This window comes from Nomascus leucogenys, chromosome 12, assembly GCF_006542625.1.
Source record: "Nomascus leucogenys isolate Asia chromosome 12, Asia_NLE_v1, whole genome shotgun sequence".
NCBI classification, from domain to species: Eukaryota; Metazoa; Chordata; class Mammalia; order Primates; family Hylobatidae; genus Nomascus; species Nomascus leucogenys.
In genome coordinates, this window is record NC_044392.1 from 848,499 (window position 1) to 876,046 (window position 27,548).

At 52.2% G+C, this 27,548-nt stretch overlaps 2 protein-coding genes across 6 annotated transcripts; one reads left to right on the forward strand and one right to left on the reverse strand.

The window, feature by feature from the left end:
- The first annotated feature begins 636 nt into the window (after window positions 1–636).
- Window positions 637–12,038, forward strand: HCRTR1 (hypocretin receptor 1). 2 transcript variants are annotated; one of them, XM_030823281.1, is made up of 7 exons: window positions 637–1,399; window positions 1,541–1,719; window positions 2,853–3,096; window positions 3,459–3,574; window positions 5,495–5,721; window positions 9,718–9,838; window positions 9,943–12,038. In XM_030823281.1, exons 1-7 carry the CDS (start codon window positions 1,201–1,203, stop codon window positions 9,997–9,999), a joined length of 1,143 nt encoding a protein of 380 aa, XP_030679141.1. In that variant the 5' UTR covers window positions 637–1,200; the 3' UTR covers window positions 10,000–12,038. The 2 variants fall into 2 exon arrangements, with proteins under 2 accessions (XP_030679141.1, XP_030679140.1); XM_030823280.1 differs by lacking the exons at window positions 9,718–9,838; window positions 9,943–12,038 and adding exons at window positions 6,958–7,079; window positions 8,755–9,156.
- Window positions 11,804–27,094, reverse strand: PEF1 (penta-EF-hand domain containing 1). Of its 4 annotated transcripts, none has more exons than XR_004032540.1 (6): window positions 26,702–27,094; window positions 17,122–17,422; window positions 15,081–15,236; window positions 14,425–14,568; window positions 12,487–12,779; window positions 11,804–12,162 (listed from the first exon to the last, which is right to left on the reverse strand). XR_004032540.1 is itself a non-coding variant. In XM_012511340.2 (6 exons), the coding sequence occupies exons 1-6, from the start codon at window positions 26,723–26,725 to the stop codon at window positions 12,550–12,552; spliced, it is 690 nt and encodes a 229-aa protein (XP_012366794.2). In that variant the 5' UTR covers window positions 26,726–27,089; the 3' UTR covers window positions 11,804–12,549. The 4 variants fall into 4 exon arrangements, 3 of the variants coding, with proteins under 3 accessions (XP_012366794.2, XP_030679142.1, XP_030679143.1); XM_012511340.2 differs by having other exon boundaries at window positions 11,804–12,779; window positions 17,122–17,214; window positions 17,380–17,422; window positions 26,702–27,089; XM_030823282.1 differs by having other exon boundaries at window positions 11,804–12,779.
- Window positions 27,095–27,548: the final 454 nt, after the last annotated feature.

The following is a 27,548-nucleotide window of genomic DNA, read 5'->3' on the forward strand; positions in this document are numbered from 1 at the left end:
GACCGGCTCCTCGGCCAGCGCGTCTCTCCTCCAGGCAGGCTCCGAGTGCCCTCGCTCCCCGCGCCTTCCCGGAGCCCCCGGCAGCCCCCGAGGTGCAGGAAGGTCCCGCGGACGCAGCGGGCCTACCGGCGTTCAGTGGGGTATGAGGGCGTCCCCTCCCCTTCCCCAGGGGTCTCCAGGGATCCGCAACCCTCCGGCACCTGGCCGGGGTCGTCCTAGCCCAGCCGGCGGAAGGAGGGGCTGAGTGCGGGAGGAGGGAGGGGCGGGGAGCCGGGCTGGCTGGATTTATGAATGGAGAGCGACCCGCGCGCCGGAACAGCGGCTCCTGGCGGCCGTCGGGGAGCGTCGCGGCCCTGGGGACCCAAAGGGGGCCTCTCAGGGGGCCTGGATGCTCCCCTTGCTCCCAAGGGGTCGTCGGTCCCTCCGCGCAGCACCCCCACTGTGTGTGTGTTGTATGTGTACGTGTCCGCGCGCGCCCACCCGAGGGTCTGGCGGGTATGGCGGGTGGGGCTTGCGTCTCTAATACCTCCCTTGGCCCGTTTTCCCAAAGTTAAAGCTTCTGAACTGGCTCGAGAAATGTTTGCAATCGGGATGGCTTCTGCTCCCAAATCTATGGTGTTTGGTGGGTTCGAAGAGACCTGGCTTAGGAGCTTTGTGACCTTGAGCAAGAGACTCAATCTCTCTGAGCTTCCGTCTCATCTGCGAAGCAGGGTACCCTAATAATGGTAACCAGAAACGCCCCGAAACTACCTTCTCGTACCAGGTTCTTGGTGAAGCACTTGGCACTCATCGGAGCTCATTACTCCTCATCGTGGCCCCGTAAGGTAGGTAGGGCTGTCACCCCATTAGACAGATGGGGAAACCGAGGCTGAAAGAGGCCAGGTAAGCTACCCAAGGCAACTGGTGTGGAATTGGGATGCAACCCAGGTCTGTCTTCCTCCACCAATTTCATGACTGTGAGAATTAAGAGGGAACTTATATGCAAAGTGCCTGTCACACTCCCTAATGTTTCCTTCCTTCTCTCTTTCCCCACTCCCTCCTTTCCTTCCTCCCTTCAGGAAGTTTGGGGCTGAGACCCAAAAAGACCTGGGTGCAAGCCTCCAGGCACCCTGAAGGGAGTGGGCTGAGGGCTGGCCCAGGTTCCCTCCTCTCCCTCTGCAGAGCCTAGGATGCCCCTCCACTGCAGCGGCTCCTGAGCTCATGGAGCCCTCGGCCACCCCAGGGGCCCAGATAGGGTTCCCCCCTGGCAGCAGAGAGCCATCCCCTGTGCCTCCAGACTATGAAGACGAGTTTATCCGCTATCTGTGGCGCGATTATCTGTACCCAAAACAGTACGAGTGGGTCCTCATCGCGGCCTATGTGGCTGTGTTCCTCATGGCCCTGGTGGGCAACACGCTGGGTAGGTCCAGGGCTTGCCCGGCAGTGCTTCTGGCTTTCCCTGGGGATTGAAGGGCGTTGTGTGGGGGGAGGGGCTCGCTGATTGGGCAGAACTAGGATGGGTGTGGCTCTGCCACCCGCTTCACCCCGCCGCACCCTGCAGTCTGCCTGGCCGTGTGGCGGAACCACCACATGAGGACAGTCACCAACTACTTCATCGTCAACCTGTCCCTGGCTGATGTTCTGGTGACCGCCATCTGCCTGCCGGCCAGCCTGCTGGTGGACATCACCGAGTCCTGGCTGTTCGGCCATGCCCTCTGCAAGGTCATCCCCTATCTACAGGTGAGCTCTGCCCAGGCACCCCTCACCACTCCTTGTCACACCTGTACAAAACCCACGGCCTTGCATAGGTCTCAGTGACCCCCAGACTTGCCTGTCAGACAGGACAGTGGCTCGTGACCCCTGAAGTGTCATCCCCTGCTGCTAGCAAGGGCAAGCCACCAGATCAAACACTCGAGTACACAGACACAACCCCACACACTTATAGAGATCCCCTCCTGGTCACAGCCACGGACGTATACATAGACACGTGTGGACACATATAGTCACCTCCAGGTACACAGGCACACCGTCAAGGAGAGAGGCACCAGCCCACAGTGACACATACACAACACCCTGGGCCTGCTCCCCAATCCCAAAGGGGCAGACGTGAGGGGCCTGATGGAAACAGCCTTCTCCTCTCCCTCCTGCACTGGCCAGGAAAGACCCCAGTGGTGGAAACCAGGATGTCCAGATGGGGTTAGTGGGGTGGAAGGAAGGCTTCTCTCGGTTTGTATCCTGTGATCCACTTCCTGCACCCCAGAGGGCAGGGGGCACCCCTAGAGGCAATGCCCACACACCTCTGGCCCACACTCATCTCTGCCTCCCAGAATGAGGGCTTTTTCCTAACTGCCTGGGGAAGGGATGGCATTCCATGGCAGAGATAAACGCCTCTTGGATTTCCCACTATTTTGAGGCTCCCCACTCAACTGGTTAACTCTGGTGACCCTGAGCATAAAGACAGATGGATGAGGGAATTCTGTGCCTCAGTTTCCTCATCTGTAACAGGGGGGCAAGAGCACTTACTTTGTGGGATTGTCATGAGGATGATGAGAATAGTGCCCAGCACATAGTAAGTTACGTAGGTGCAAGTTATTCACCAGAGGGGTGCACCTACCATGTGCCAGGTCTAAGGCTGGACATTGTTTATACAGGATTTCACTTATTCTCGCAAGAATCCTGCCAGGTAGATGGTGTATTCCCATTCTGTAGACGAGGCTCAGAGAGGGTGAGAGACTTGCCCACATTTACGCAGCCAGTAGGTGGTGGAGTCAGGATTTGCACTGCCCTGCACCTGCCGTCAGCCTCCTCACTCACCTACTCTCACATCTCTGGGTGGCCCCCAAAATGACCGACGTTGTGTCCCCATGGGGCAGGCCGTGTCCGTGTCAGTGGCAGTGCTGACTCTCAGCTTCATCGCCCTGGACCGCTGGTATGCCATCTGCCACCCACTGTTGTTCAAGAGCACAGCCCGGAGGGCCCGTGGCTCCATCCTGGGCATCTGGGCTGTGTCGCTGGCCGTCATGGTGCCCCAGGCTGCAGTCATGGAATGCAGCAGTGTGCTGCCTGAGCTAGCCAACCGTACACGGCTCTTCTCGGTCTGTGATGAACGCTGGGCAGGTAATGGTGGAAGCCTCAAGCAGGCATCCCCTCAGGTGGGCACTTCGGGAGCACGTACCCCTAGGGCAGGCATCTAGCAGGGTCCCTTCCAAAGTGGGAAACCCCAGGGCAGGTATTTCCCTAGGGGACAGCCTAGACTGACTCCTGCCAGGGATACTCGCAGGGTGGGTGCCTCCCCTCATGTAGACATCTGCTCTAGTGTAGACATCCTTCCAGGAGGGACACCCTAAGTTGGACAACTCCAGGGTCTCCGTCTGTCATGGTGGCTGCTTTGGCCCTAGTCAGGACAGGGTGGCATTGCTAACCAGGGCAGGGTGGGGCTCACAGATTGGGCCTGACTCTGCATCTCTTGACCCCTGCAGATGACCTCTATCCCAAGATCTACCACAGTTGCTTCTTTATTGTCACCTACCTGGCCCCACTGGGCCTCATGGCCATGGCCTATTTCCAGATATTCCGCAAGCTCTGGGGCCGCCAGGTGAGGCCCACTCTGGTGTCACTGTGTGGGCTGGGGGGCGGTGGGGGACCACTGGTCTAACTGAGTAGGCAGTCCTCTGCCATCAGCACATGCCATCTTGGCTGCAAGCAAAGAGAGAGGAAGCCCAGAGACATGTCAGACTCAAGGCCAAAGGCACCAGTGGCTACCCTGGAACGGAAGAGTAACACGTCCTTCTAACATTAGCGGCTGCCGTTTATTGAAGTATCCACTCCCAGATAGTCTTGCATCCTCTTAGCCACCATATATTACCCACATTAAATATACGAGAAAACCGAGACCCAGAAGATCAACGTAACTTCCCCAAACCACTCAGCTAGTGAGTAGATGAGGAACTAAAGCCCAGATCTGTGAGCTCCCACTGCTCAGTTTAGTACCACTGCAACAATAATAATAGCAATTCCATGTTGCCTGCCAAATTCGGCACTTTGCATCCAATGTCTTAACAACTATCTAACAAAAGAAGCAACGTTACCCACGTCACAAATGCCAAATAAGGGCAACCGACTTGCCAGATTCAACAGCGGCAGAGCCTTCTGGTTCCAGGGCCTATCTTCTTTCCTGCATTACAGACTGACCCACGGTGGGTTTCCTAGGATTTTTGGGGGCAGGGGTGCTCAGGGGCCCTTGGCCTAGCGAGTGGGAGTCCTGGATTGGCATCTGGGCAGTGAGAAAAGGCAGGCCAGAACATGACCAGGCTCAGGAAGGGACTCTCACACTTGGGGATGTCACCTACATTCCACAGGAAGTACTGGCTTGTACCCAGGCCATGCCGGGCAGTGGGTGGGGACATGTACTGGCTGTGACCCAGGTCCTGCCTTGGAGGAGCACCCAGTCCAGTAGGGCCCTTCCTGGCTGGCCACCCCTGCAGTCCACCAACACTCATCATCTGCTCCCCACAGACCCCCCAGCCAAGCAGGACACAGGCGCGATCTCCTCATTTGACAGACATGAAAGCAAGGCTTAGAAAGGAAAATGAGGTGGCCAAGGTCACATGGCTCACCAATGTCTGAGCTGGCTCTAGACCCACGTTTCCAGAACTCTAGCCCCATGCCCCTCTGTGGTGGGTGATTTGAGTGTCCGGTGGCAGGAGAGGCTTCTCCAGGAGTCCAGAACCACCCCAGGCTTATGGGCAGTGGCCCAGGCCATTCCATGCTGCCCACCTGCTCACCCCTTGCCCAGGCCTCCTCACAGTCTGGTATGACCCACGGGAGGCACAACTCACCCCCGCCCCTACCCTCAAAGATAGTGTTGGAGATTTAGGGAGGATGGATGGGCAGTTGAGAGGATGTGGCCTGGGGTCTTGTCAAGGGTCCCCACCTCTTTGAGTCTCAGTTGCCTCATCTATACCTAAGGACAAATAATATCTTTCCACAAGGCGTGTTGTAGGGGATTTCACAAAGAGCTAATGGAAAATGAAAGTCTAGGCTGGGCTCAGTGGCTCACACCTGTAATCCCAGCACTTTGGGAGGCTGAGGCGGGCAGATCACCTGAGGTCAGGAGTTCAAGACCAGCCTGGCCAATGTGGTGAAACCCCGTCTCTACTAAAAATACAAAACTTAGCCCGGGTGGTGGAGCACACCTGTAATCCCAGCTACTCGGGAGGCTGAGGTTGAAGAGAGCCAAGATTGCACCATTGCACTCCAGCCTGGGTGACAAGAGTGAAATGCCATCTCAAAAAAAAAAAAAAAAAAAAAAAAGAAAGTGAAAGTCTATCATTCACTCTCAAGTCCAGAGTGTTAGTCTTTATCATAAACATTAGATTCCTTCCCCTCGCAAGGGTTTTATCCCTTTGCCCATCTCCACCCTGCCCAGGGTCCAGCCTGGAGTGGGCCCCACAAAAGGCAACCACCCTCCCAAGGTGCTGTACCCACCACTGCTGTCTCTATGTGTGCTGGACAGATCCCTGGCACCACCTCAGCACTGGTGCGGAACTGGAAGCGCCCCTCAGACCAGCTGGGGGACCTGGAGCAGGGCCTGAGCGGAGATCCCCAGCCCCGGGCCCGCGCCTTCCTGGCTGAAGTGAAGCAGATGCGCGCGCGGAGGAAGACAGCCAAGATGCTGATGGTGGTGCTGCTGGTCTTCGCCCTCTGCTACCTGCCTATCAGTGTCCTCAATGTCCTTAAGAGGTGAGAGCGCGGGGCATGGTTGGGGTGGGGAGAAGTTTGAGGTTGGGGAAGGAGCTCTCCTTGCCTGGGAGAAAGATCTGGACACCCCTTCTCCACTATGTGATCTTGGGCGGGCCATTTCTCTTCTCTAAGCCTCCATCTCCTAGGGCTATCGTGAAAATTCACGCATTCATTCACTTAATCATCCCATTTTAGGGGGCTGGAAATACAGTGAACAAGTGCATAAGACAGACAAAGTCCCTCCCTTCATGGAGGCTGCATTCTAGCGGGAGAGAAGGGAAGTAAACAGAAAAATCAATGTATATTATAACGTCAGGCAGTGATAACCGCTGGGAAGAAAAATAAAATAGGACGGAGAGTGACCATGATACGGGTTGGTGGGTTTTTGCTTTTGCTTTAGATACAATGGTTTAAAAAAAGCAGGGGGCCAGGTGCAGTGGCTCACATCTGTAATCCCAACACGTTGGGAGGCCAAGGAGGGAGGATGGCTTGAGGCCGGGAGTTCAAGATCAGCCCGGGCAACATAATGAGACTTCGTCTCTACTAAAATTCAAAAAATTAGCCAGCCGTGGTGGCATGTGCCTGTAGTTCTAGCTACACAGACTGAGGTGGAGGAATAGCTTGAGCCCAGGAGGTCGAGGCTGCAGCGAGCCATGACTGCACCACTGCACTCCAGCCTGGGTGACAGAGCTGTCTCAAAAAAAAAAAAAAAAAAGCCTTTCCAAGGAAATGACATTTGAGCAGAGACTTGAAAGAAGTGAGACAGCTAACCATGCACGTGTCTGTACAGACAGCCAAAAAGGGTCACAGGGCGCCGGGGACAGAATGCAGGCTATTGGACAGAGGACAGTTTCGCTTAGAGATTGTGCTTGGCCACTTCCTGGTTGTGTGATCTTCGGCATGTCACTTTACTTCTCTGAGCCTCAGTTTCCCTAATGGAAAAATGGGTGATGTCTATGACTCCTCATGTTGCTGTGAGGATGGATGAGAAAGTGGATGGGAAGCCCCAGGGGATCTGATGGCCAGGAGGCTAGAGATGCCCATCGTGGTGCTTGATGCCCTCCATGCTTGAGAACCCCAAACCCTGGCCAAGACCTCAGGTACAGAAGGCCAGGAAACACGGACGGAAGTGGGCAGTAGGAACTCTTGCACTTTACAGCTCAGGTTCTGTGAGCAGCACTCCGATGCATGCACACACAACTACCCCATTTCTGACGCTCCTCCACCCGGGCCTAGGGTGTTCGGGATGTTCCACCAAGCCAGCGACCGTGAAGCTGTCTACGCCTGCTTCACCTTCTCCCACTGGCTGGTGTACGCCAACAGCGCTGCCAACCCCATCATCTACAACTTCCTCAGTGGTGAGCAGGCTGGGGATGCTAAGTGACTGAGGGTGGCCAACAGTCCACGTGACAAGTCTCCCCATCCCCAAGCCAGGGCCCAAATAAAGGATGGTGGGCGAGGATGTACCTGCTGTGGGCACAGTGATCCTGCTCTGGGTGGACCCACCCCCAGCAGCCCTGGCCTGAGTGGGAGACGGGCCACACTCCCCACGGTGGCTGGCAACCAGGATCCAGTTTTGCAGATTCTGCAGACCAGTGAGTGAGTGGAAGGGCAGGGGCTAGGGCAGCTCACCCCCACTCCCACCCCGGGTGCAGGCACAGCAAGACCTCCAATCAGCTCAGGCAGAGGAGTCCACCCTTCCCGGAGGGAGTCAGACCTGTGGGAGGAGGGCCCTGGAGCCCCTGCCTGAGGAAGGATTGCACAGTCCAGGGGTCGGGGCTAAAGGAGGGTCACTGGCAGAGACAGGCCAGGCCCAGGAAAGGGCTTCACCGGCTCAGCTAGACACACACTGGCAGAGCGACTGGAATCTCAGGGGTTGTCCCCTTTGGAAGTCTTCCTCCCCTGCCACCCCCACTCCCACTCCAGGCCTCTCCTCTCTGCTGTCCCACAGTGCCCACCCCCAGCTCTACCTCCCAGTCTCAGGGTGGTAATGGCGCTGAGGCTGAGCTCAGCAGAAGTGTGACTCACCAGCCCTCTGACTTTGGGAATAGACTTCCAAAGAACAGGTCCAGATGACTGTTCAAGCCTGGACAGAAATAATGTTTGAGGAACTATTAAAAGGTTAAAGAAGGGATCAGGAGACAATAGTATAACCCTCATTGAGACTCAAGAATTACTCAGCAAGGCTGGCAGCGGGTTTCCAGCTCAGAAAAGAGAACAGATGATGAGCTGTGTGGGGAGGGGAGGGCAGACAGACTTACTGACACATATGCCTTTGTTTGGCCTACATTTACTGAGCACCTACTGTGTGCTTGGCCCTGTGCTGGGCACCAGAGAGGCAGGCAGGCTAATGACACATGATCAAAGGGGCTTCAGCCTGACAAAATCTGTTTCCGTGGTATACTTGGGCTGAACAAGGTGGTGTGGTGTTCCCTCCTTCCCTCCTCCCCCTTGAGAAGGGCTTTGGAGTTAGAATTGGGTTCAGCTTCTGGCTGGGTGGCCTTGGGCAAGCCACTGTACCTCTGTGCATCTCATCTGTGAAGTGAGGATAAAGGACTGCAGCCTTTCAGGGTGCTGGGATGCTCTGGGGGACAGAGGCCGAGGCACCCAGCACAGCGTGACTGCCAAATGCAAAAGGGCTGCTGCTGCCGTCATTTTCATCATCAAAGGGCAGAGAGGATACAAGCCTCGAAACAGACAGTGACCCCCACGTACACACCAAGGACAGCAGAGGTGATCCGAGGCCCCTGAGCCAGACACCACGTTTTGAGCCAGCCTCTGAGCCAGAGCACAGTCAAGGAATCAGATGGCAATTGCGTCTCTCCTTGGGAACCCGCTCCAGGGCTTCTGTCCTCTCTCCCTGGCGGTGCCGAGGTTGCCTCAGGGCTCTCCCTCCCAGCTCTATCCCTCCCTCCCTCCCTCCCCGCCCCCTCACAGGCAGCTTGGCTGGAGCTGCGTGGGTGTCCCTGGGCTCAAGGCCCCTTCCTGCTGCATCTGTCTCCTTATGGCTGTGTCTTTTGTTTCCCAACCAAGGCAAATTCCGGGAGCAGTTTAAGGCTGCCTTCTCCTGCTGCCTGCCTGGCCTGGGTCCCTGCGGCTCTCTGAAGGCCCCTAGTCCCCGCTCCTCTGCCAGCCACAAGTCCTTGTCCTTGCAGAGCCGATGCTCCGTCTCCAAAATCTCTGAGCATGTGGTGCTCACCAGCGTCACCACAGTGCTGCCCTGAGCGAGGGCTGCCCTGGAGGCTCCAGCTCGGGGGATCTGCCCCTACCCCTCATGGAAAGACAGCTGGATGTGGTGAAAGGCTGTGGCTTCAGTCCTGGGTTTCTGCCTGTGTGACTCTGGATAAGTCACTTCCTCTCTCTGAGCTTGTGTCCCCTAAGCAGGGCTGATGTGAGGATTAAGCATGCTGAAGCAAGTGGAAAGCTCCTTGTAAACTGTGAAGTGTTGTGGACATGATTATTGTTGTACTTCTCTCATTTGGCCATACCCCACAGTATAATCCGGCCCCATCATCCTTCCAGAGCTTGGCCATCCTCCTGAAGACCCCTTTCCTACCCAATTACAGGCCTTCCCTGGAGTCTGCTCTAGAGGTCCCAACAGGCATTTCCATCTGGTTCCATGGCTCCCTGAAGCCCAGGGCTGCACTTGGCCAGCTGTTGATGCCTGTGTGAACTAATCTGGACCCAGCCTTTCTCCAGTGGGCCACAAGCGCAGCCCCACCCTAACCAGGTGCCAAGGGCACACACCACAGACCCGACCTTGTTGGCTTTGTGGTGTGATAAAACACTCTCCATGGCCGCTTGGCACAGAGGCCAGCAGCCCGAAGCAACTGTAATTAAAAGCCTGGCACTGAATGTTCCCTTTCCTTGTCATTGCACAAAATCTGTGCTGCTTAGGTTAGGAGCAGAAGGTGGGGAAGCTGGGGGAGGGAAGACAAGAAGGCACTAGAATGCTCTTATCTGCTGACCTCCCACCCCTACCACACGGGATCCCAGATGGACTCAGCCAGGCCTCGGCACATGTGGTGCTGCCTCCTCATGCGGTGCCAATCCTGTGACGCCGGGACCTCGCCCCTTGACACAAGTGTCTGCTCACAGGCCCAATGGCCTGAGGAAGGTAAGGGGGGCCGAGTGGGCAGATAGTGGGTTAACGGGCTGATCTACTGTTATCTTCATCTTCTTGGAAACCAGGGCTTGCGTCTATTTTCTATGAACTCACAGGATAAAAAGAGAAAGCCACAGACTTGGCCAGACATGCTCCGTCTGCCACCGAGATGATTTTAAGGCTGCCAAAGGCCCTGAGCCTTGTTGCCAGAGCGGGACGTGAAGCGCAGTCTGAAGTGCTACTCTGCTGAGAGGAACAGGGATCTCTGGCAGGGGCCAGCTCTGCTATGCATATACCACCAGGTCTGCTTAACTTGATTAATGGAGCTGTGGGCTCCCTCTGACCTCAACCGTCAAGAACGTGGGCAGAGCCTTGGTGCTGCCAGGGACCCGGCCCAGGAGTGTTGGGCACTGCTCCTCCTAAGCACCCCGCTTTACCCAGAGCAGGTGGAATGTGTGGTCTAAGTATGCCACCTGCTCTCCACACGACTTACCAGCCCAGCTCTCCGTGGACGGGGCAGAGCTCCAGCTGCTGCCAGGATGGACTCTCCTGCCCATTCCACACTCCCACTGGCCTTAGGATCCAAAGCAGTTGGCACAGTGCATAGGTAGGCTTGGAGGTGAGTGTGCAGAATGAGGTATGAGGGCTGGCCCCCAAGCTCAGAACCAACCGTGCTTACAAGATCAATCCAGGTCTTGGTGAGCACAAAGGTGAGAGACTACAACTGGCACCATCGGGTTTCAGCAGACACTTGGTTCAGTGGGAACAAAGGAACAACAGGCACTGCTCCTGATGGCTGCACGCTCTGCTGGCTGAACCCAGCACCATGGGGGGCTTCAGCCCTCCACTCTGGGGGACTCAGATAAACTGAAGAAACTTCAGGGGAGGTGACCAGGATGCCGAGGGGAGAGCTGCTCGGTGAGGGACTACTCAAGAGCCCGGGGCTATCTGGCCCAGGGAAGGGAGGACTTGGGGAAATGTGGTACCTAGGGTAGGCTCCACTATGTAGAGGGTTGGCATGCATAAAGGGTGATGTATGTCCTGGGGGGCCCACAGAGAAAACCACAGCCAACGGTGGTGTCTTCAAGATGGCAGGATTTAGAATCCACATCAGGAAGCTGTTTCTGCCAGTCATGGAGGAAATGGGCTGCCTGGAAAGGCACTGAGTTCTTTGCCTTTGGCGAAGCAGAGGCCAGACGCACACGGGGCTATGAACGGAATTTCAGCTCTGGATGGGGGCTGGCCTCTGGGAACTGGATTCCATCTAATGCTGGGATTCTAGCACTACAGAGCCCAGAGGAGAATGCAGCTGACCTGGCTAAGCCCGACACACTGCTGGGCCTCACTGACCTGCAAAACAGTCAGTTACTTCCAACTACCCACTGCAGGGAGGACAGCCCTGCACAGGGCCTCAGAGCTCTTTATCTCAAAAAGCCAAAAGATAATCACCATTACCCAGAATAAAGCCCCCTGGCAAACTAGAATGTCTGGTGTCTTTGGCTTTTGATTGAAATGTGGTCAGCTCATTACAGACACTCGGTGTAGACTGGGTATTATGCTGATCTAAAGATCTGACTTACAAGTACAGACGTCTGTGCTTAATAAAAGTGGGGGGAACGTTATGACTTAATAAATGGAGTTTGTCTGGAAGATAAAACTAGGGCCTGATAAAATAGAAAAGGCCAGGCTATGAAGTTTGAGGTAGCTGCTTTTAACCCAGAATGCCAGCCCTAAAACTGCTATGAAATGGCTTCCTGAATAGACCTTCAGGCCGTACTGAACTGAACCCGGCAGGCCCCTCCGCTGGCTACCCTATACTTCACTTCCCTCTGGCAGTGGAGAGGAGCCTCACATAGGCCATGTCCCCCCAAGCTGCTGCTTTCTGCATGGCTTGGTGTATAGGATGTACTTAAATAGTCCCTAAAAGAATGAGTGGATGGACCTGTAGCTGAGAAATCACGGTGGAAAACATGGAACTCCAGAGTTTCATCCTTTTATTGAAGCTTACAATTTCACTGGACTTTTGGCCCCAAATGAAAAAAAAATGCAAAGTAAAAAAAGTATTGGCAGGGAGAGGTGACCACTGTCTCCTGGAGACCGAAGCCGAGCAGAGCATGGCAAGCAAGTGAGGGGTCCCAGCTGCGGAGGGCAGAAGCCTGGCCAAAGATGCCCAGGAAGCAGATCTGTCTGAGCAGGGCCAGCCCCAGGCAGCTAGAAGTTAACATACAAGGATTTATGGGTATGGCGGAATCCAAGCCACTGGTTCCATAGGCAGATCTCTCTCATGCTTGGTCAGATTCCACTTCGGAGAAAATGGGCTCGTGTGACAGGATGGCCTGGTGAGGGAACACAGGTACTAACAGTAACGGCCGATGAACACTCACCGCTGGCATCAGGGTGGAGCTCAGCTGACTGGACACTAACTCCATTCCAAGGGCCTGCTCCTGGTACCAGGCTGTGCCACTCAACTGTTCATGGCCATCAGGATATTCAACTTCCATCCTCTCCTCCATCAGGCCCCTACCTGTGTGGCCTCAGCCCCGTCCTCACTATTTGGTGGCTATGATGCAGGACTCTCAACCCTCTTTTGGAACAGTGTTGCATCAAGCAAGGGAGAATGTTCTTCTAGAGGGACAGGAAAAGAAGAGATGTCCACATACTTCTCTCACTCTAAGAAGCCAGGAAAGGCCCCTGGTGCACTCCACTCTCCACAGATGGTTGGGTCATAGCATCCGAGAAGCTGTCATGGTGACGAAGTCCTCGAAGCTGAGCCGAATATTGCCTTGTACAGCTGTGTCCTTCTCCCGGAAGGCCTCTGTCAGCACCTGCAGCTGGGTGCACACCTGGATGAAGCGGTCAAGCTGCATGGCAGGATTGGCAGAGCGTGGGCAGTAGCGGGAGACCAGAAGCTGGGTGAACTGGGGGCTCAGGTTGTAGCCCATTTGGGACAGAGCTGGAGAAGAGGGGCACACAGACCAGACACACAAAAACCTGCCATGAGCACCTCCATCAATCAGCAATACTGGATCACAGCAGTTCAAGGAACTTCGAGAGGATGGGCACAGAAGCATAGAGAGGGTAGAGAAATCCCAGGGGTCTAAAATGTCAGGAGCACAACAGGGGCCCTGTCTGGATGCTCCCCTTAGGTGGAAGGCCCTCATCCCTCTTTCTCCAAATCTCCATTATTGTCTCTTCACCTGAGGCTCATAGGATGGCAGAGATGACAACGGACTATCGGCAATCATCTCTGACTCATTTGCATCCCAAAAGGAAGCCTGAGCTCCCAGGACCACCTTGCCTGGGGCAGACATCAGAGCCAGCACAGCAGAGGTATGAGGACCTGCTCTGGAAGTCAGCCCCTGGGCAAGTTGCTTAGCCTCACTATCCCTATTTTATCATCTCTAAAATGGGGATAATACTCAACTTGTAGTAAGGATTAAAACGGGTGATCAAGTAAAGCACTTAGCACAGTGACTGGCACATAAAAAGCACTTGTTAAATGCTATTTTAATAAAGTCACCGTCACTCCAAGGTCTCTTGTAGCACCCTGTCTTTTCACTGGGATGCTTCCTTCCTTCCTCTGTTCACAACTTACCAGGCCAGGCTAAAACCTCAGCTCTCCATTTGGTATGCGGGCCCTTGGGCAGGTTACCTACACTAAACCTCAGTTTTCTCACCTGTAAAAGGGAGATTATAAGGGATTCTTCATTGAAGGATGTGGAATTATAAATAGTACCTAGCACATGGGAAGAATGAATTACATAAGCCTATTAAAAATAGCAAGCATTCAGTAAATACGTTTTGTTGTGGTTAATATCACCCTTACTAATATCCATGACAAAAGCTGGCAAGAGTAGGTGATTACCATAGGTCATCTCCCCTCCCTTTTACTGGGGGCAGACGTGGTGCACTCACTGCTGCCCACAGACCTCCTTAGTCTGAATGAAATCCACAGCCTGGGCAAGGGACTGGACTCTCTGGGGAGCCCTTCTCCCTCCTGGGTGGCAAAGCTCCCTCTTGGGTCCTCCCCGCAACCTCTTACTAACCTGCCTGAGCCCAAACTGTGGCCTCCTACCTTACACAGTCAGTTTGGAACCAGACCTGGGGCTGTGGCCTCAGGTCATCTTCCCCAGCTGCAGCTTTGAGAGTGCTCAAGGTCCCAAAGCTGGGAAAGAAACTGCCCACTAGCAGAGGTGGCAACAGACCCATCTTTCTGATCCCGGTTCAGGGCTCTTTCCATTCTACATGCTAGAAACCGGAGAGGAAGGAAGGAGTCACCCAAGCCACACACATTGGTCTCATAGTCCTTAAGGTGCCAAGTTTCCATCCTTAAGGCTCCCTGTGGCTGGGGCCGTCTCACCCAGCACTCCAGGGTCCAGCCCTGATTCTGGACCCAGGTGTTTCCTTGCCCTGGATCTTGGCTCAGTGCCCCAGCTGGGTCAAAGAAGGGGTGAGGGACGCAGGCCTGCACTGAGAAAAGCATTTTGTAGTGCAGGTGGACATTCGGTAACAAGAGGAAACCCCTTTGTTGTATCTTAGGGTGTAAAGAGAAGAGTCTAGCTCTGCCCTGCCCATCGTGCCCCAGCCATGACCCGCACCTTGCTGCAGCTCTGTGTAGCTAATGGAGCCCGAGCGGTCCCGGTCATACTGCTGGAAGAGGTTCTTCCACTGCTGGATGAATTTCCACAGGGCTGAGAAGCCGTAGACATCGATGCGGCCTGACTTGGTCTTGTCAAACATGTCTGAAGGTGAGGAGGGAAAGGAGGGGAGGAAGGCTTCAAGACTGAAGGCCAAGGGTCCCCCTCAGGACCCACTGAGGCAGCCCTTCTCTCCAGGCTGGAGTAGGCGACTTCACAGAACCAAGCCCTAAGGCCCAGATGCTTGCACCTGAGACACCCACATCAAGCGTTGCACCGTCCTCCTACTCTGGACACCTTTAGCCCCACCCCATCCAGAACTGCATTTTCTCTGCAGGCCAGGCACCTGACCCCTCCCTGCTGTCTCCTACAGGGGAGGGAGTACTATTCCACAGAAGAGGAAACTAAGTTAACCTGTAACTAGGCAGGGTCTAGAACTTAAGAAAGATCTCAGGAAAAGAGCTCTCAGCCCAGGGGATCTCACCCTGAACCTAGCTTCCTCCCCGCAGTCCTCCCTGGTCAATGAATTTCTCTTCAGAATGTCCACCCACCCACCTACTGTCCACTATCAGGTGGCTCTGCCCCAGCTCAGGCCCAAGGGCAAGGCGGAGACTCACTTATCATCATGAGGCAGGTCTCATCATTGAATGAGGACCAATTGCAGTTGACCAGGGCCTGCTTTAGCTCCTTCATGGAGATATAGCCACTGTGATCTGAGTCCACCGACTGGAACCAGGAGTAGGCCTCAGGATCCACATTGGGAGGGGCGCCACCTGGAGGAAGGGGTGTGAAGGCCATCAACAGAAATGCCAGGAAGGGCCAGCCTCAGTAACTTCCTGGCTACAGGTTTTTCCTACACACAAAGCCTCACAAATTCACCTTCCCTGTCTTCCATCAAGCTGACATTCTTATTCTGATGGAAGAGGACCTTCAGTGAAGATTCATGAGTATTTGCAGTTGATTTCTATTCCATGAGTCCTCTGGAGTTCTTGTATAGTGTTTCCAGACACTACTCTTAATTGATTTTATGTTTTTAAGGAACAGGGACCCGTACCCCTGTAGCATTTCAAGAATTCTCTGGAAAAGGTGAACTGCGAGATGGGGGAATGGGTGGTAGATAAAAGTGTAGAAGTGGCCAGGCGCGGTGGCTCACGACTGTAATCCCAGCACTTTGGGAAGCCGAGGCAGGCAGATCACCTGAGGTCGGGAGTTCGAGACCAGCCTGACCAACATGGAGAAACCCTGTCTCTACTAAAAATACAAAATTAGCCAGGCGTGGTGGCGCATGCCTGTAATCCCAGCTACTCGGGAGGCTGAGGCAGGAGAATCGCTTGAACCCGGGAGGTGGAGGTTGTGGTGAGCCGAGATCGCGCCATTGCACTCCAGCCTGGGCAACAAGAGCGAAACTCCATCTCAAAAGAAAAAAAAACGGTGTAGAAGCTGGTTTCAAGTCTGCCTACCTTAGGACACTGAGTTAACTGGCCACAATCCGGGTCCCTTCACACAAAGACAGCCATGGGCAGTCGTGGAGGACAGGAACCACTGCCTAGTACCAAAGCCCAGTAAGGACAGAGGGAAAAAGGTATGCCTGACTTAGGGATTAGTCTGACCTCCTTGGAAAAATCCAGGCAGGTTCTAGCCATCTTCCTAAAACATCGGTGTCATAGGGGAGCAAGGGCCACAGCCCTGGGGCAGGAGAGATTCTGTAACATGTTTGATCTGTGTAGTTTGTATAGAAGGGCTCAGGCTTTGGAATCAAAGCAGACCTGGATTCAAACCCTGGATCTGATCCTTACTAGCCTGTGTGACTTTAGGCAAAATGTATAATTTTCTGAGTAATGATTTTCACATTTCTAAAATGAACCCATTTCCCCAGAATTGTTGTAATGATTAAATGAGATAACAGCAAAATAAAATCCTCAGCAAAGAGCCTGGAATGTGTGTATTCTGAGATATTTTCCCAGAGAAACGGATATTTAAACTGAGTTTCTCCCCATAGTAGGCTACATTATCGTCTCCTGGCTAATAATCTCTAGCCAGGAGACACAGTCTGCACACCCACAGACATTGTACTAATATGGTACAATGGTTTAAAAGGCCAGTTCAATAATCTATTATTAGATTACTTGCTCCTCTCCCCTTCCCTATAAGAGCATTGTACATCCTCTCCCACTGCCTGGTGGCTTGCAGAGGGGCATCCTTTCCCACCCTACTGATGTCAGTCTTGATCGGGGGGTGCTCTGGCCAAAAGAATGCAAGTGCGCGAGACATACAGTACTTCAGAGAAGTTTAAGAGGCATTGTGCATTCCTACTAGCTCTCCTGCTCTTTCTCTCTGCCACAAAGATAACATATCCCAAACAGGAGCTGCTCCTTCAGCATGGATCCCTGAAGACACAGGGAACAGAAACTCAACAGCCAGCTAACAGCTGCTGACATGTAAGCAAAAGAAAGTAAGCATGAGCAAGCAATACAAATAAATGCTTGCAACAAAACTAGCTGTCAGACTTCTCATTTTGAGGACGCACACTGAAGCTGGAAGCAAGATGCTAAGGTGCCAGAGACCAGGCTGCCTGCACACCTACAGGAAGGACAAAGGCTGGCCATGGATAACTCAGAACCATGTTAGAGGTACCCGGAGTCCAAGATTACTACTTACCCTGTCCATAAAGCCCAGGCTGCTGGGCACCGTAGGAACTTGGAGGTGGCTGACCATAGGGGCCCCCTGGAGCTGCACCGCCATATGGTCCTCCTGGAGTTCCAGAGGGGAACATCCCAGGACTGGGGTGTCCATAGGGCCCTCCGCCAGCTGGTGGTCCATAAGGCCCTCCAGGGGCAGGACCCCCATAACCACCACCAGGGGGTAGCCCACTACCATACTGCCCTCCACTATTGGGGGGTCCAGGGTAGTAGCTACCCGGAGGGGCTCCTGGTGCTTGTCCCGCAGCTCCTGGGCAGCCCTGCAGGAAGAGCAAGATATCAGTCAGAATGATGAGGCCAGAAACTAGGCAGAGTACGGCACTTTACAACCATAAAGCACTTCCACCACCATCCTTTCAACTGATCCTATAGGTAGGGTTGGAATTATGATCTCACTGCTCAGATGGGCAAACTGAGACTTCCAGAGGAGCAAAGAGTCACCCAAAGTCACACCGCCGATGACCTGCAGAGTCAGGGTTGAAATCCTCCTTTCCTAACTCTCCTTTCCTGCACATGAAGGGGCTCCACAAGGGCTGGGATCCTGTCTGGTTTGTCACTTTATCCCTAGCTCCCAGTGTAGAATGGATGCTCAGTAAATATTTCCTGTATGAACGAATAGGCAAATGAATCAAACAGAATTCCAAATGCCCATCCTGTGGTACTCCCTTCTCTATCTGCAGAACTCATGGGGCAAACGCAGTCTCTAACACACACCCCGACCCTCATCAGTCACAAATGACATAGCTATAGCATGGATTCATCCATGGCATGTCTTCCTTACCCTGATGTAAAAACATTTCCCTATCCTCACTCACAACTCTTGTGAGGCAGGCAGGGGAGACCCTATTCCTAAGGCAATATGACACAATGCTTTAAATGGCCAGTTCAACAGCCAGGCGTGGTGGCTCACACCTGTGTAATCACAGCACTTTGGAAGTCTGAGGTAGGCAGACCGCTTGAGCCCAGGAGTTAGAGACCAGCCCGGGCAACACAGAAAAACAACATCTCTACTAAAAACCTGCGCAACATAGAAAAACTACATCTCTACTAAAAAAAATACAAAAATTAGCCAGGTGTGGTGGTGCACACCTGTAGTCCCAATGACTCAGGAGGCTAAGGTGGGAGAATCACCTGAGCCTGGGGAGGTCGAGGCTACAGTGAGCCATGATCACACCACTGTACTCCAGCCTGGGCAACAGAGTAAGATCCAGTCTCAAAACAAACAAACAAAAAACAACCAGTTCAAGAGTTCAAGTTCAGGTTCTGCCATTTACTAACTGGACTGACTTATCCTCTCTAAGCCTCAATATCTTCTGCTGTAAAATGGGAACAATAATAGCTTCCTCTCAGGTGCGTTTGTGAATGAAATGAGGCCCGCTATGTGAAGCACTTTGACACAGGGCCTGGCACAAATTAAGCACTCAATAAACACTATTAATAATAGCCTCCTACAGAGGACAGGACTCAAGTCCAGGAAAGTCACACACAGGCTGTGGGGGGGGCTGGGACCAGAACCTGGGTCTCTTGGCTCTATGTCAGGGCATTTGTGCATTAGAGCACACATGGGGGCGTCCCCTCTCTCATCCACCTTCCCACACCAATAGCCCTCGGAGTGTTCCGCTCCATCTCCCTAAATGGCTAGCACAGGACCCAGCAGAGCACAGCCCCAACACATGTGCAGACAAGCTGAGCTCAAGGGCACAGACAGCAGCTGGGCCCAGCTCCGAGGACGGCACCATCTAGACATGTTCTAGATCAACCTGTAAGTGCACCAGCGGCCAAGCCACTGAGGGCCTGGGCTCTCTCTTTTTATTGTGTTTGATAGCTTGAGATAATTACTCTTAAGGCTAAGGCCAAATTCATGAGGTTTTTTGTGGGGAGAGCAGGAAGCAGGCCCTGTCACCTCCCCCACTCAGGAATCCTTGGGAGCTTTTCCTCCCTAGAAGCTGTCATAGCTACTAGCAAGACTCCTTCACAGACAAGAATGGCTCAGACAGATCTCAATTTAAAACTCTGCTCCCATCAGCTAAGTTCATGACTGTGGGCCCATGGCTTCATCTCTCTGAGCGCCTGCTTCCTCACAAACATAACAATTCCTTCCTCATTGGACTGTTCTGCAGATTATAAAAAATAAATGCAGCAAAATCCTGTTAGTTTAATTTTTAGCTAAAGAATCCTTTGATAACCAACCTGGGCAACATAGTAAGATCCCACCTCTACAAAAAACTTTTAAAAATCAGCCGGGCATGGTGGTACACATGTAGTCCCTGCTACTCGGGAGGCTAAAGCGGGAGGATCACTTGAGCCTGAGTTGGAGGCTGCAGTGAGCTGCGATTGTGCCACAACACTCCAGCCTGAGTAACAGAGAGAGACCCTGTCTCCAAAAAAAAAAAGAGAAAGAATCCTTTGATAAAATAAATAAACACAAGAAAGTTCTCTGGCTGAAGTAAGGTGGCCCTTACTCCAGAGCCCCTACCATATGGAACCCCCTCCCTTGCTACATTCTGAAGGGGCTCTGAAAACCCCTCACAGTGACTGAAAAGACAGTCTGAAAACCACTCACACAAGAAAAATAGTTTTTACAACAGTGCCTGGCATAAAGCAAATGATCAGTAAGTCATAGCTGCTATTGCTATATTAATTACTATTATCAGCAAAGTTCTGGGCCAGGTGAACTGTGAGGGGTGGGGTATAAAGGAGAGTGAAGCAATCTGAAGGTGCTCGCGGTTAACAGGACTTAATATGTAGACACTGTGTAACGTTTAATAAGACAGCACAAGGAAAACACGTGTTTGAAATGGAGACATAAGTCATGTGCCATAGGACTGCAAAAGAAGGAGGGTAAAATCCAGGAGTGTTTCCATGAGAGTGGCATTTGAGCTAGGACTTAGAGAACGAACAGGATTCCCAAGGGGTTGGAGAGGTGTGACAAGAGGAATACCTAGAAGACAAGTCACTTAAGCTAACCCGCATTTTACAGACGGGGGAGGGAGGGAGGGACTCGCCCAAGTCATGCTGTGAGCTGGAGGAAGAGACAAGGCTGGACCACTCCCTTGGACCCAATGACTCCCCCTGCCTCCTGCTACAACACTCCTTCCTTCAGCAACAGGGCTCAGGATACCAGCATAGGATGGAAAGGGAGTGGGAACCCTGCAGAATCTGGGCACACCCAAAGAACAGGCCAGACACGAAGCCAGAAGTAGCTGCCCCGCTACAAGCCCTGTGAGCGAAGCTATAAACTGCACCTGGCACCTAGGAAACCACCTATAAACCACCTATAACCCACCTAGGAGACACCCCCAGGCCAACAAAGCAGGTGCTGCCAGGCAGGCCTCCTGCCCTTCTGGCTATTGTAGTCTGGCAGCAATTAAACCCTTTCCTTTCCATCCTGCATTCGAAGGCCTCCTCTGTAGTTTACAAAGTACTTTCACAAACACAAACACTACTGGCAGAATCTTGCCAATGGCCTCCTAACAGAAAAAAGGAAGATGTTAGTTGCCCTCTTTTACAGATGAAGAAACTAAGCCACAGAGCTGTTAAAGGACTTCATTCAGCACGCATTTTCAGAGTGACGATATTGTACTAGGCTCTGCAGTAGATCTGAGGACACAAGTAAATGAAGTCCTGCCCTTAAGGAGGCCACAGATAATTGTGATACAATCTGATCAGTGCCATCAGAAAAATCTACTTATGTGCTATCAAGGAAGCTTAAATGGAGGAATTTGTGCTGTTTGCAGAATGAATAAATGAACAATGTATGAAGTGGGTCAAGGAAAGCTTCCTGGAGGAAGTGGCAGTGATATTGGAACTGGTCCTTGAAGGACGCATAGACATTCTCCAAAAGGCAGGCAGGGAAGGACACTCCAGACAGAAGGGAGAAGAAAGACAAATGCACAGACTTAAGAGTAAGCATAGTGCATTCAGGGAATGAGTTAAACTGCAGAGCCAAGAATGCAGTGTGAACCCAGAAAGGCAGGCCCTCTATACACTCCTTGGCCAAGCACCTCTCCCACTGCATTTCAGTTAGCCGTGAGTTATCAGTGTCTAAGAGTAGTTTCTGTCTGTCTAGCATCTCCCCCCCACAACAGTAAGCTCCCCAGGGGCAGACACTGGGCCTCACTCATCATGGTACCCCAGGGCCCAGCACAGTGCCTGGCACCTGCAAGCCTCCACAAATATTTGGACAAATGAACACCACTCTAAAGAGTTTAGTTGGCGCTTTATGCCGGAGAAAACAGAGCACTATAGAAGGGTTTCCAATAGGAGAGGAACGTGATCAGAACCTTGTTTAGAGAAGTAACCAGCAGCGGTGTGGAGGATGAGCCAGTGAGGGAGGCAGTTGCCCAGGTGCTGGGCAGGCAGGGCATGAACCAGACAGCACACTTGGGGATGAAGAGAACGGAATAGATTCTGAAGCTATTTCAGAGATAGACCAGACATGACTTGGTGACTAATTAGATTAGGAAAGAGATGGAGGAGGAGTGAGGAAAGTGAATGACTCGGGTTTCTAGCTTGCACAAGATGAAGGAGGTGGAGCCAACTGAGACAGAATCCAGGCTACACAAGAAGATGAGGTGGTCCCCACCTCACAGAGGGTCACCCAGTGTCACTGAGTTGTTAGAAAAGGTCTGAACCAGAAATGAAAAACAGCATCCCTGATTCCACGTTCTTTTACACTACTCCATGCTCCCTGCACTTTTCAGAGTTTTTCCAAGAGTTATTTCATGCTGATAAACACAAGATTGTGAAGGCCGGTGGGGTGGGGAGATAGGAAGAGTTCAGTAACAGCGGCTTCTGAAGCAACACAGAAAAACTATCTCTAGGGCTCTGGCTGATTGCAAATAAGCTACATCTGACACTCTGGGGGACTGGGGCAACGAACATTTACTGAGGCTCTGCTAGGCGCTTCCAGTTCAACCAGCTCTCACTGATCCTCAGTCCTGTGAGGTAAACAGTGTCATCTCCATTTTGCAGATGAGAAAATTAAGGGGCAGAGAGTTTAATAACATGCCTGAGACCATGCAGCTAGAATGGGCAAGTTGGGATTCAAGTCAGGGTCTGCATGACTCTATACTACCCCCTTCTGTTTGTTCACTCAATAAATGAGTGAGTGCCTAGCATGTATCTCTGCGAGGGATTGTGCTAAATGTCTTTGTCAAATATAATCAAAGTTTCTACTGTGAACAGAGGTAGAGGGGGAAGGCTGGATTAGGTGATCTCTCAGAGCCTTCAAGCCCAGAAATCGGGGAGTCTCAGAAAAATCTTATTCTTTTTCGTCCCAGCACCTAGACCCACTTTTGAGAGCCACATTTTGGAAGACACCCCAAAGACTCTTCAGTCCAACCTCTCAGTTAATAATGGAAAACCTGCAGAACCGCCTGGAATCTCTACCTGCACTTGCGCAAGCAGTAGGGAGCTTACCTCCTCCCAAATAACCAGCTCAGAAAGTCCGGTATTTTTTTCTTTTCTTTCCAGTTCTGAGGACTCAGTCTTCTAACCTCAAGACCCCTGTGAAGCTTAAAGGTATCAAAGGCTGTTCCAAGCTGAGCCCTGATGACAAATGGAGGAGGGAGCATTGCAAAGACAGGTTTGCACCCCAGAGCTACCCTTCAAGTGCATAGGAGGAGGTGGGAAGCCCAAACTAAGGGGTTAAACAATCACAGGAAGACAAGAAGAACAGTTCAAGCATTCACCAGCAGAGCCACTTGAAATAGGAGAGAAGCATGCAACCAATAAACAATGAGCCAAGAACCATCCCCAGACTTTAATTACCTCTGTGCTCACACTTTCAAATCTTTCCAGCTTCATCACTCCTGAGCTACAGACCCACATATCCAGCAGCCTCCTGGACCTTCCCTCCAAACCCATGCCTCCCTGTGTTCTCATCTCAGTGAATGGAGCTCCGTTCTGCCTAATCATCCAAACCTAAAGCCAAGTTTTCTCAACTCTACCTCCCAAGTGCTTCTCAAATCTCCTCTACCAGGTCACAGTTCTCTTTAGCCTAGATTACCTCAATAGCGTCAAAATCGGTATCCCTGCCTCCTGTCTCTCCTGCTTCAATCCATTCTCACAGCACCCCACCGTAAGCGCTCCAAAGCACAAATGGGACAAAACACTTCACTGGCTCCCTCACTACTCTTAGGATGAAGTCACACTCCCCAAAAAGGCATACAAGGCCCTTTGGGATCTGGTCCTTGCTTACCTTTCTAGTCTTATTTCCTACCCCTTTCCCCCACATCACTACAACTACACTGAACTTCTTAAAGTTCCTCCAAAATACTAGGCTGTCTTACCTGCTTCATGGGCTTTGTGCAGCTATCTCCTCTGTTGGAATATCATTCCTTTCTTCACTCAGCTAATTTCTACCAGTGATTCAGTTGTTGGCTTAAATATCACCTCTTTTTAAAATGCACCCCTAGACTGAGTTAGGTATCTCACTCTCCCGTGCTGTACCTTACACTTACTCCCATTTAATACTTATCATATTGCCTCTTCAATCTGCAGAACTGCATCACTCCTCCACTTGGTGTATTCTACATGCCCAATACCATACCTAGCACTTTATGTGGATTATCTCATTTAATCTTTAGAGTAATTCTGAGGTAGATACTATTATGACCCCATTCTAAAGAAGGGAAAACTAGTCCAAGCGTGGTGGCTCATGCCTCTAATCCCAGCACTTTGGGAGGCTGAGGCAGGTGGATTACCTGAGGTCAGGAGTTTGAGACCAGCCTGGCCAACACGGCAAAACCCCGTCTCTACTAAAAATACAAAAAATTAGCCAGGTGTGGTGGCGGGCGCCTGTAATTCCAGCTACCTGGGAGGCTGAGGCAGGAGAACTGCTTGAACCCGGGAGACGGAGGTTGCAGTGAGCCAAGATTGTGCCACTGCACTCCAGCCTGGGCGACAGAGCGAGACTCTGTCTCAAAAATAAACAAATAAATAAAAATTTTTTTTTCAAAAAAGGGAAAACTGAGCCTCAGACTTTTGCAACAAACTTCTGCAAGGGAGTGACAAAGCAGGGATTAGTTTCTCTCTGGCCTCAGAAACTAAGCTCTTAAGCACTGAAATCCACCAAGCTGGTTCCCCCATAGGACCAAAGGGGGCTTGAATTTTACTTCTCCAATACCCAGTCCCTGCTTGGGTACCCTGGACTGGAAGCAGTGGAAAATTACAGGAATTCTGACTCCTAACAATAGGCTGGAATCCTCCAAAGCGATGTAGTGGGTGGAGGGGAGGCAGCACTGACTGAGATGCTGTAAAACAACTCGTTTCCTTTCTTAGAACACCTGAGACCAGGAGGCGGACAAGGGTATGGTAGGAAAAAAAGCAACATTTCTTTTCCTATTCCAGACTCTTCTCTCTGTGCTCCTTTTCAGTATTTCACTCCAGGAATAGCCCAGGCAGCATGGCATCATGAGAGCAGTCACGGCAGCAAGAGCTGCCGCCAGACACTGGCATGTACTAGGCACTAGCAACATGCCAGGCTCCCTGCATTTTAACCCCATTGTAGCCCTTTTCACAGGCATTATTTCTCCCTTTATACAGGTGAGGAAGCTGAGGCTCGGAGCCCTTGGTTTGTCCAGGGGTATATAACTATTAAGTAATACAACTAGAATTCTAGCACAGTTCTGTCTAACCTGTCACTGCTTTTAGGATGCACACAAATTGTCCCTAATGCTTATTAGCACGTAGATTCCTGGGTACAGAACAGGTCTGACGTGCGACCCAAAAGTGTGCTTTCTTAAACAAGCTCTCACATGATTCTGAGGCAGAAGACCAGCCACTGGGAAACAAGGCACTATGGATGTTTTTTCCTCAGAAATACTAGAGTCAGCCTGTGTTCCTCAGAAATACTAGAGTCAAAAGAGTGACCAGACATCTGAAAAGAAAGCGGGGAGGGGGAGTCTCTATGGTTAGATACGTTTAAGAAATACTGCATATCATATTCCTTTCTGGAAGATTTACAATGTATATTAGCAAATTAAGAATTCTGAAATGGCTTGTGGTCAACAAACTTATTCAGCTATACTTAACAAGAGTATTTCCAAAACTTCAGTTAACTACAGAATCCTCCTATATTAACAGTATCTATTAAAACCTCCCAAGACTCAGCAAATGGAACGGACTTTAGGAAACAACTGCTATGTTACACTTCCTCCTAACTCCAGCCCGCACTGGCCTCTCTCTAAGGATGCAGTAAGAGAAGTCCTAAGCTCTGGTCATGGCCTCACCCTCACCTACTACGTGTGACTTTTGGGAAGCCACTTCACCTCTTTGGGTTTGTTCCTCAGCAGTTAATTAGAGGTAATAATACCTGCATGCCGATAGGGCCTTCATGATTAGGATAATGGAGGTCCATTATCTCTGTGTAACCCGCACAAGACTGCACTCCCTGGAAGGACTGTTACATCTTTTGGCCTGTGACTAAACTCAGTTGAGCACTGTGTAATATACAATTGATCTTGTTTTCCCACATTTCCTGCATGGATTTCATCTCCTAAATAACTGTGCGGTCGCAGGCCTCTGAGGGCTTCATTTCCTCCTCTGTAAAATGAGGGGTCTATTTTGAGGACCCTCGGGGCACTGGTCTTTTAGAAGTCTGGTAAAAATCAAAATGCTAAAGGGCAACACACGTTACACCTCGCTATGTACCAAACGCTTCGTAAGCATCACCTCCTGACTCTCCACGACAGCTTTATGAGACAGATCCTATTATTCGGCCCTATTTTACAGGAGGAAACCTGGACTCAGAAAGGCAAAACGTCTTGCTCAAGGGCTCACAACTATTTAGGTGGTAGAGCTAAGATATGAACCTACCTCTGACACCAAAGGTGCACTTCAACACCCTACTGTCACCCAACAAAGAATTCTGGCCACAGAATCACCTTGCTGCGGTATTCCTGACTGAATCAGGATACGCTGGGGAAGAGGCATCTGAAGACAGCCGGGTTCTGACCTCGGCCCTGCTGCCTGACTGCCTGCTGACTTCAGTAAGTTCTGTGTCTTCTCGGGGTTCACTTTTCTACAAGCGAAATGGCGGTGCTGAACTAAATCAGTGGTCAAACCAGCTCACTTGTGGCGCCTGCTACAACCAGAGTTTCCTGGTGACTCTGATGCAGTGTGGGGTGGGTCCGGAAGCCTGGATTTTTATCCGACGCCCCAGATGAGATCGACGGAACCAGAACTCTAAACGTCCGGTCATGGCTGATGCCCCCGCCCAAAGCCCCCGTGGGGGCCTTGGAAGGCTGCGGAGCCCAGGCCAGCGCCAGCCTGGACCTGTGGGGTCCAAGGTCCCCACATCCTCGCGTGAGCGACGTCAAAGGGGGCGCGACACGACCTCGCGAATGTGCGGTCCTTCATGACGTGAGCAGGGCGCGACCGAAGGTCCCTTTTCGGTTTTCTACAGCGCAAGGCCTCGCTGAAGCGAACCCATCGTGGGAAGGGCGCGGAGAAAGCGGGGAGAAAGAGCGGGGGGGGCGCCGGGCCTGCGCTTGGCACGGCCGCTACCTGGATTCGCGGGCCCCTCACACACTCACCTGCCGGTACGGATAGCTGGCCATGGCGATTCTGACGTCACACGCAGGCAAGGGGTGGGGCTTTCCGCTCTCAAACCCGCCCCTCGTCTCGGCTTTGTGGCTGGGCCCGCATCTGACTGGACGTCCGCGCCTGTCAATCTTGGGAGCTGTCGGCCAACGGAAGTGACGATGGGGGGCGGTGGGCGGATGCCTACCCGAGAGACCAGGAGAGCTAAGTGATTGATGGAGCTTCCGGAAGTCTTGGCGGCTGTACCGGCGCTAATGTTCCTCCTTTTCCTGAGGTGGAGTGGGCCCAAGCGGTGGTCAGGTTGGGATATTTAGTGAGAAGCCTGGGTGGGGTGTTGCTGTGGTCGCCATGTTATAACCTGGCAAGTGGGACGCATGATAGTGACGTAATTGCTGGCGTAGCTCCTGAGTTTCCGCAGAGGAGCCGCGGGAAAGCAGAGGAGGGGCGGTGGCCAGGCGGTTGCCCTGACAACGGGGAACCGACCGACTCTTCCCAGTAGGGAGAGGCGGTGGCGGAATTACTCCTCTAATGGCAGGGTACTGAGTACCAGTTAGTACCCTTGTAGTGGGATACAGATCTGTGGTCTTTGGAGAAAAAAAACCCAGATCGTTAGAGTTGGAGGAAAATTGAATTATCTAGTGCCTCTTTCTTCATAAATGGGGAAACTGAGGTGCAGAGAGGCAATTGACTTGCCCTAGCTCACAGTGGATGGCCTAGAACCGAGGTCAATGGATGTCCAGTTCTCAGCAGGGAATTCTAGGTCGGTCCCCATCGTAGGTCAAATCTTGGTGACTGAGTGATAGCACCACGTACTTGCCACTCAGTGTTCCGTTTCTACAC

What these genes read in the sequence shown, in the direction of transcription:
- HCRTR1 (XM_030823280.1), top strand. Translation starts at nt 1,201, where the DNA reads ATGGAGCCCTCGGCCACCCCAGGGGCCCAGATAGGGTTCCCCCCTGGC. An exon ending in GCAAGCTCTGGGGCCGCCAG is followed by an intron (nt 3,575 to 5,494) that starts GTGAGGCCCACT and finishes TGTGCTGGACAG; the next exon opens with ATCCCTGGCACCACCTCAGC. An exon ending in GTCCTCAATGTCCTTAAGAG is followed by an intron (nt 5,722 to 6,957) that starts GTGAGAGCGCGG and finishes ACCCGGGCCTAG; the next exon opens with GGTGTTCGGGATGTTCCACC.
- PEF1 (XM_030823282.1), bottom strand. Translation starts at nt 26,725, where the DNA reads ATGGCCAGCTATCCGTACCGGCAG. An exon ending in CCAGCTATCCGTACCGGCAG is followed by an intron (nt 17,423 to 26,701) that starts GTGAGTGTGTGA and finishes CTCTTCCTGCAG; the next exon opens with GGCTGCCCAGGAGCTGCGGG. An exon ending in CTACACAGAGCTGCAGCAAG is followed by an intron (nt 12,780 to 14,424) that starts GTGCGGGTCATG and finishes CCTCTTCTCCAG; the next exon opens with CTCTGTCCCAAATGGGCTAC.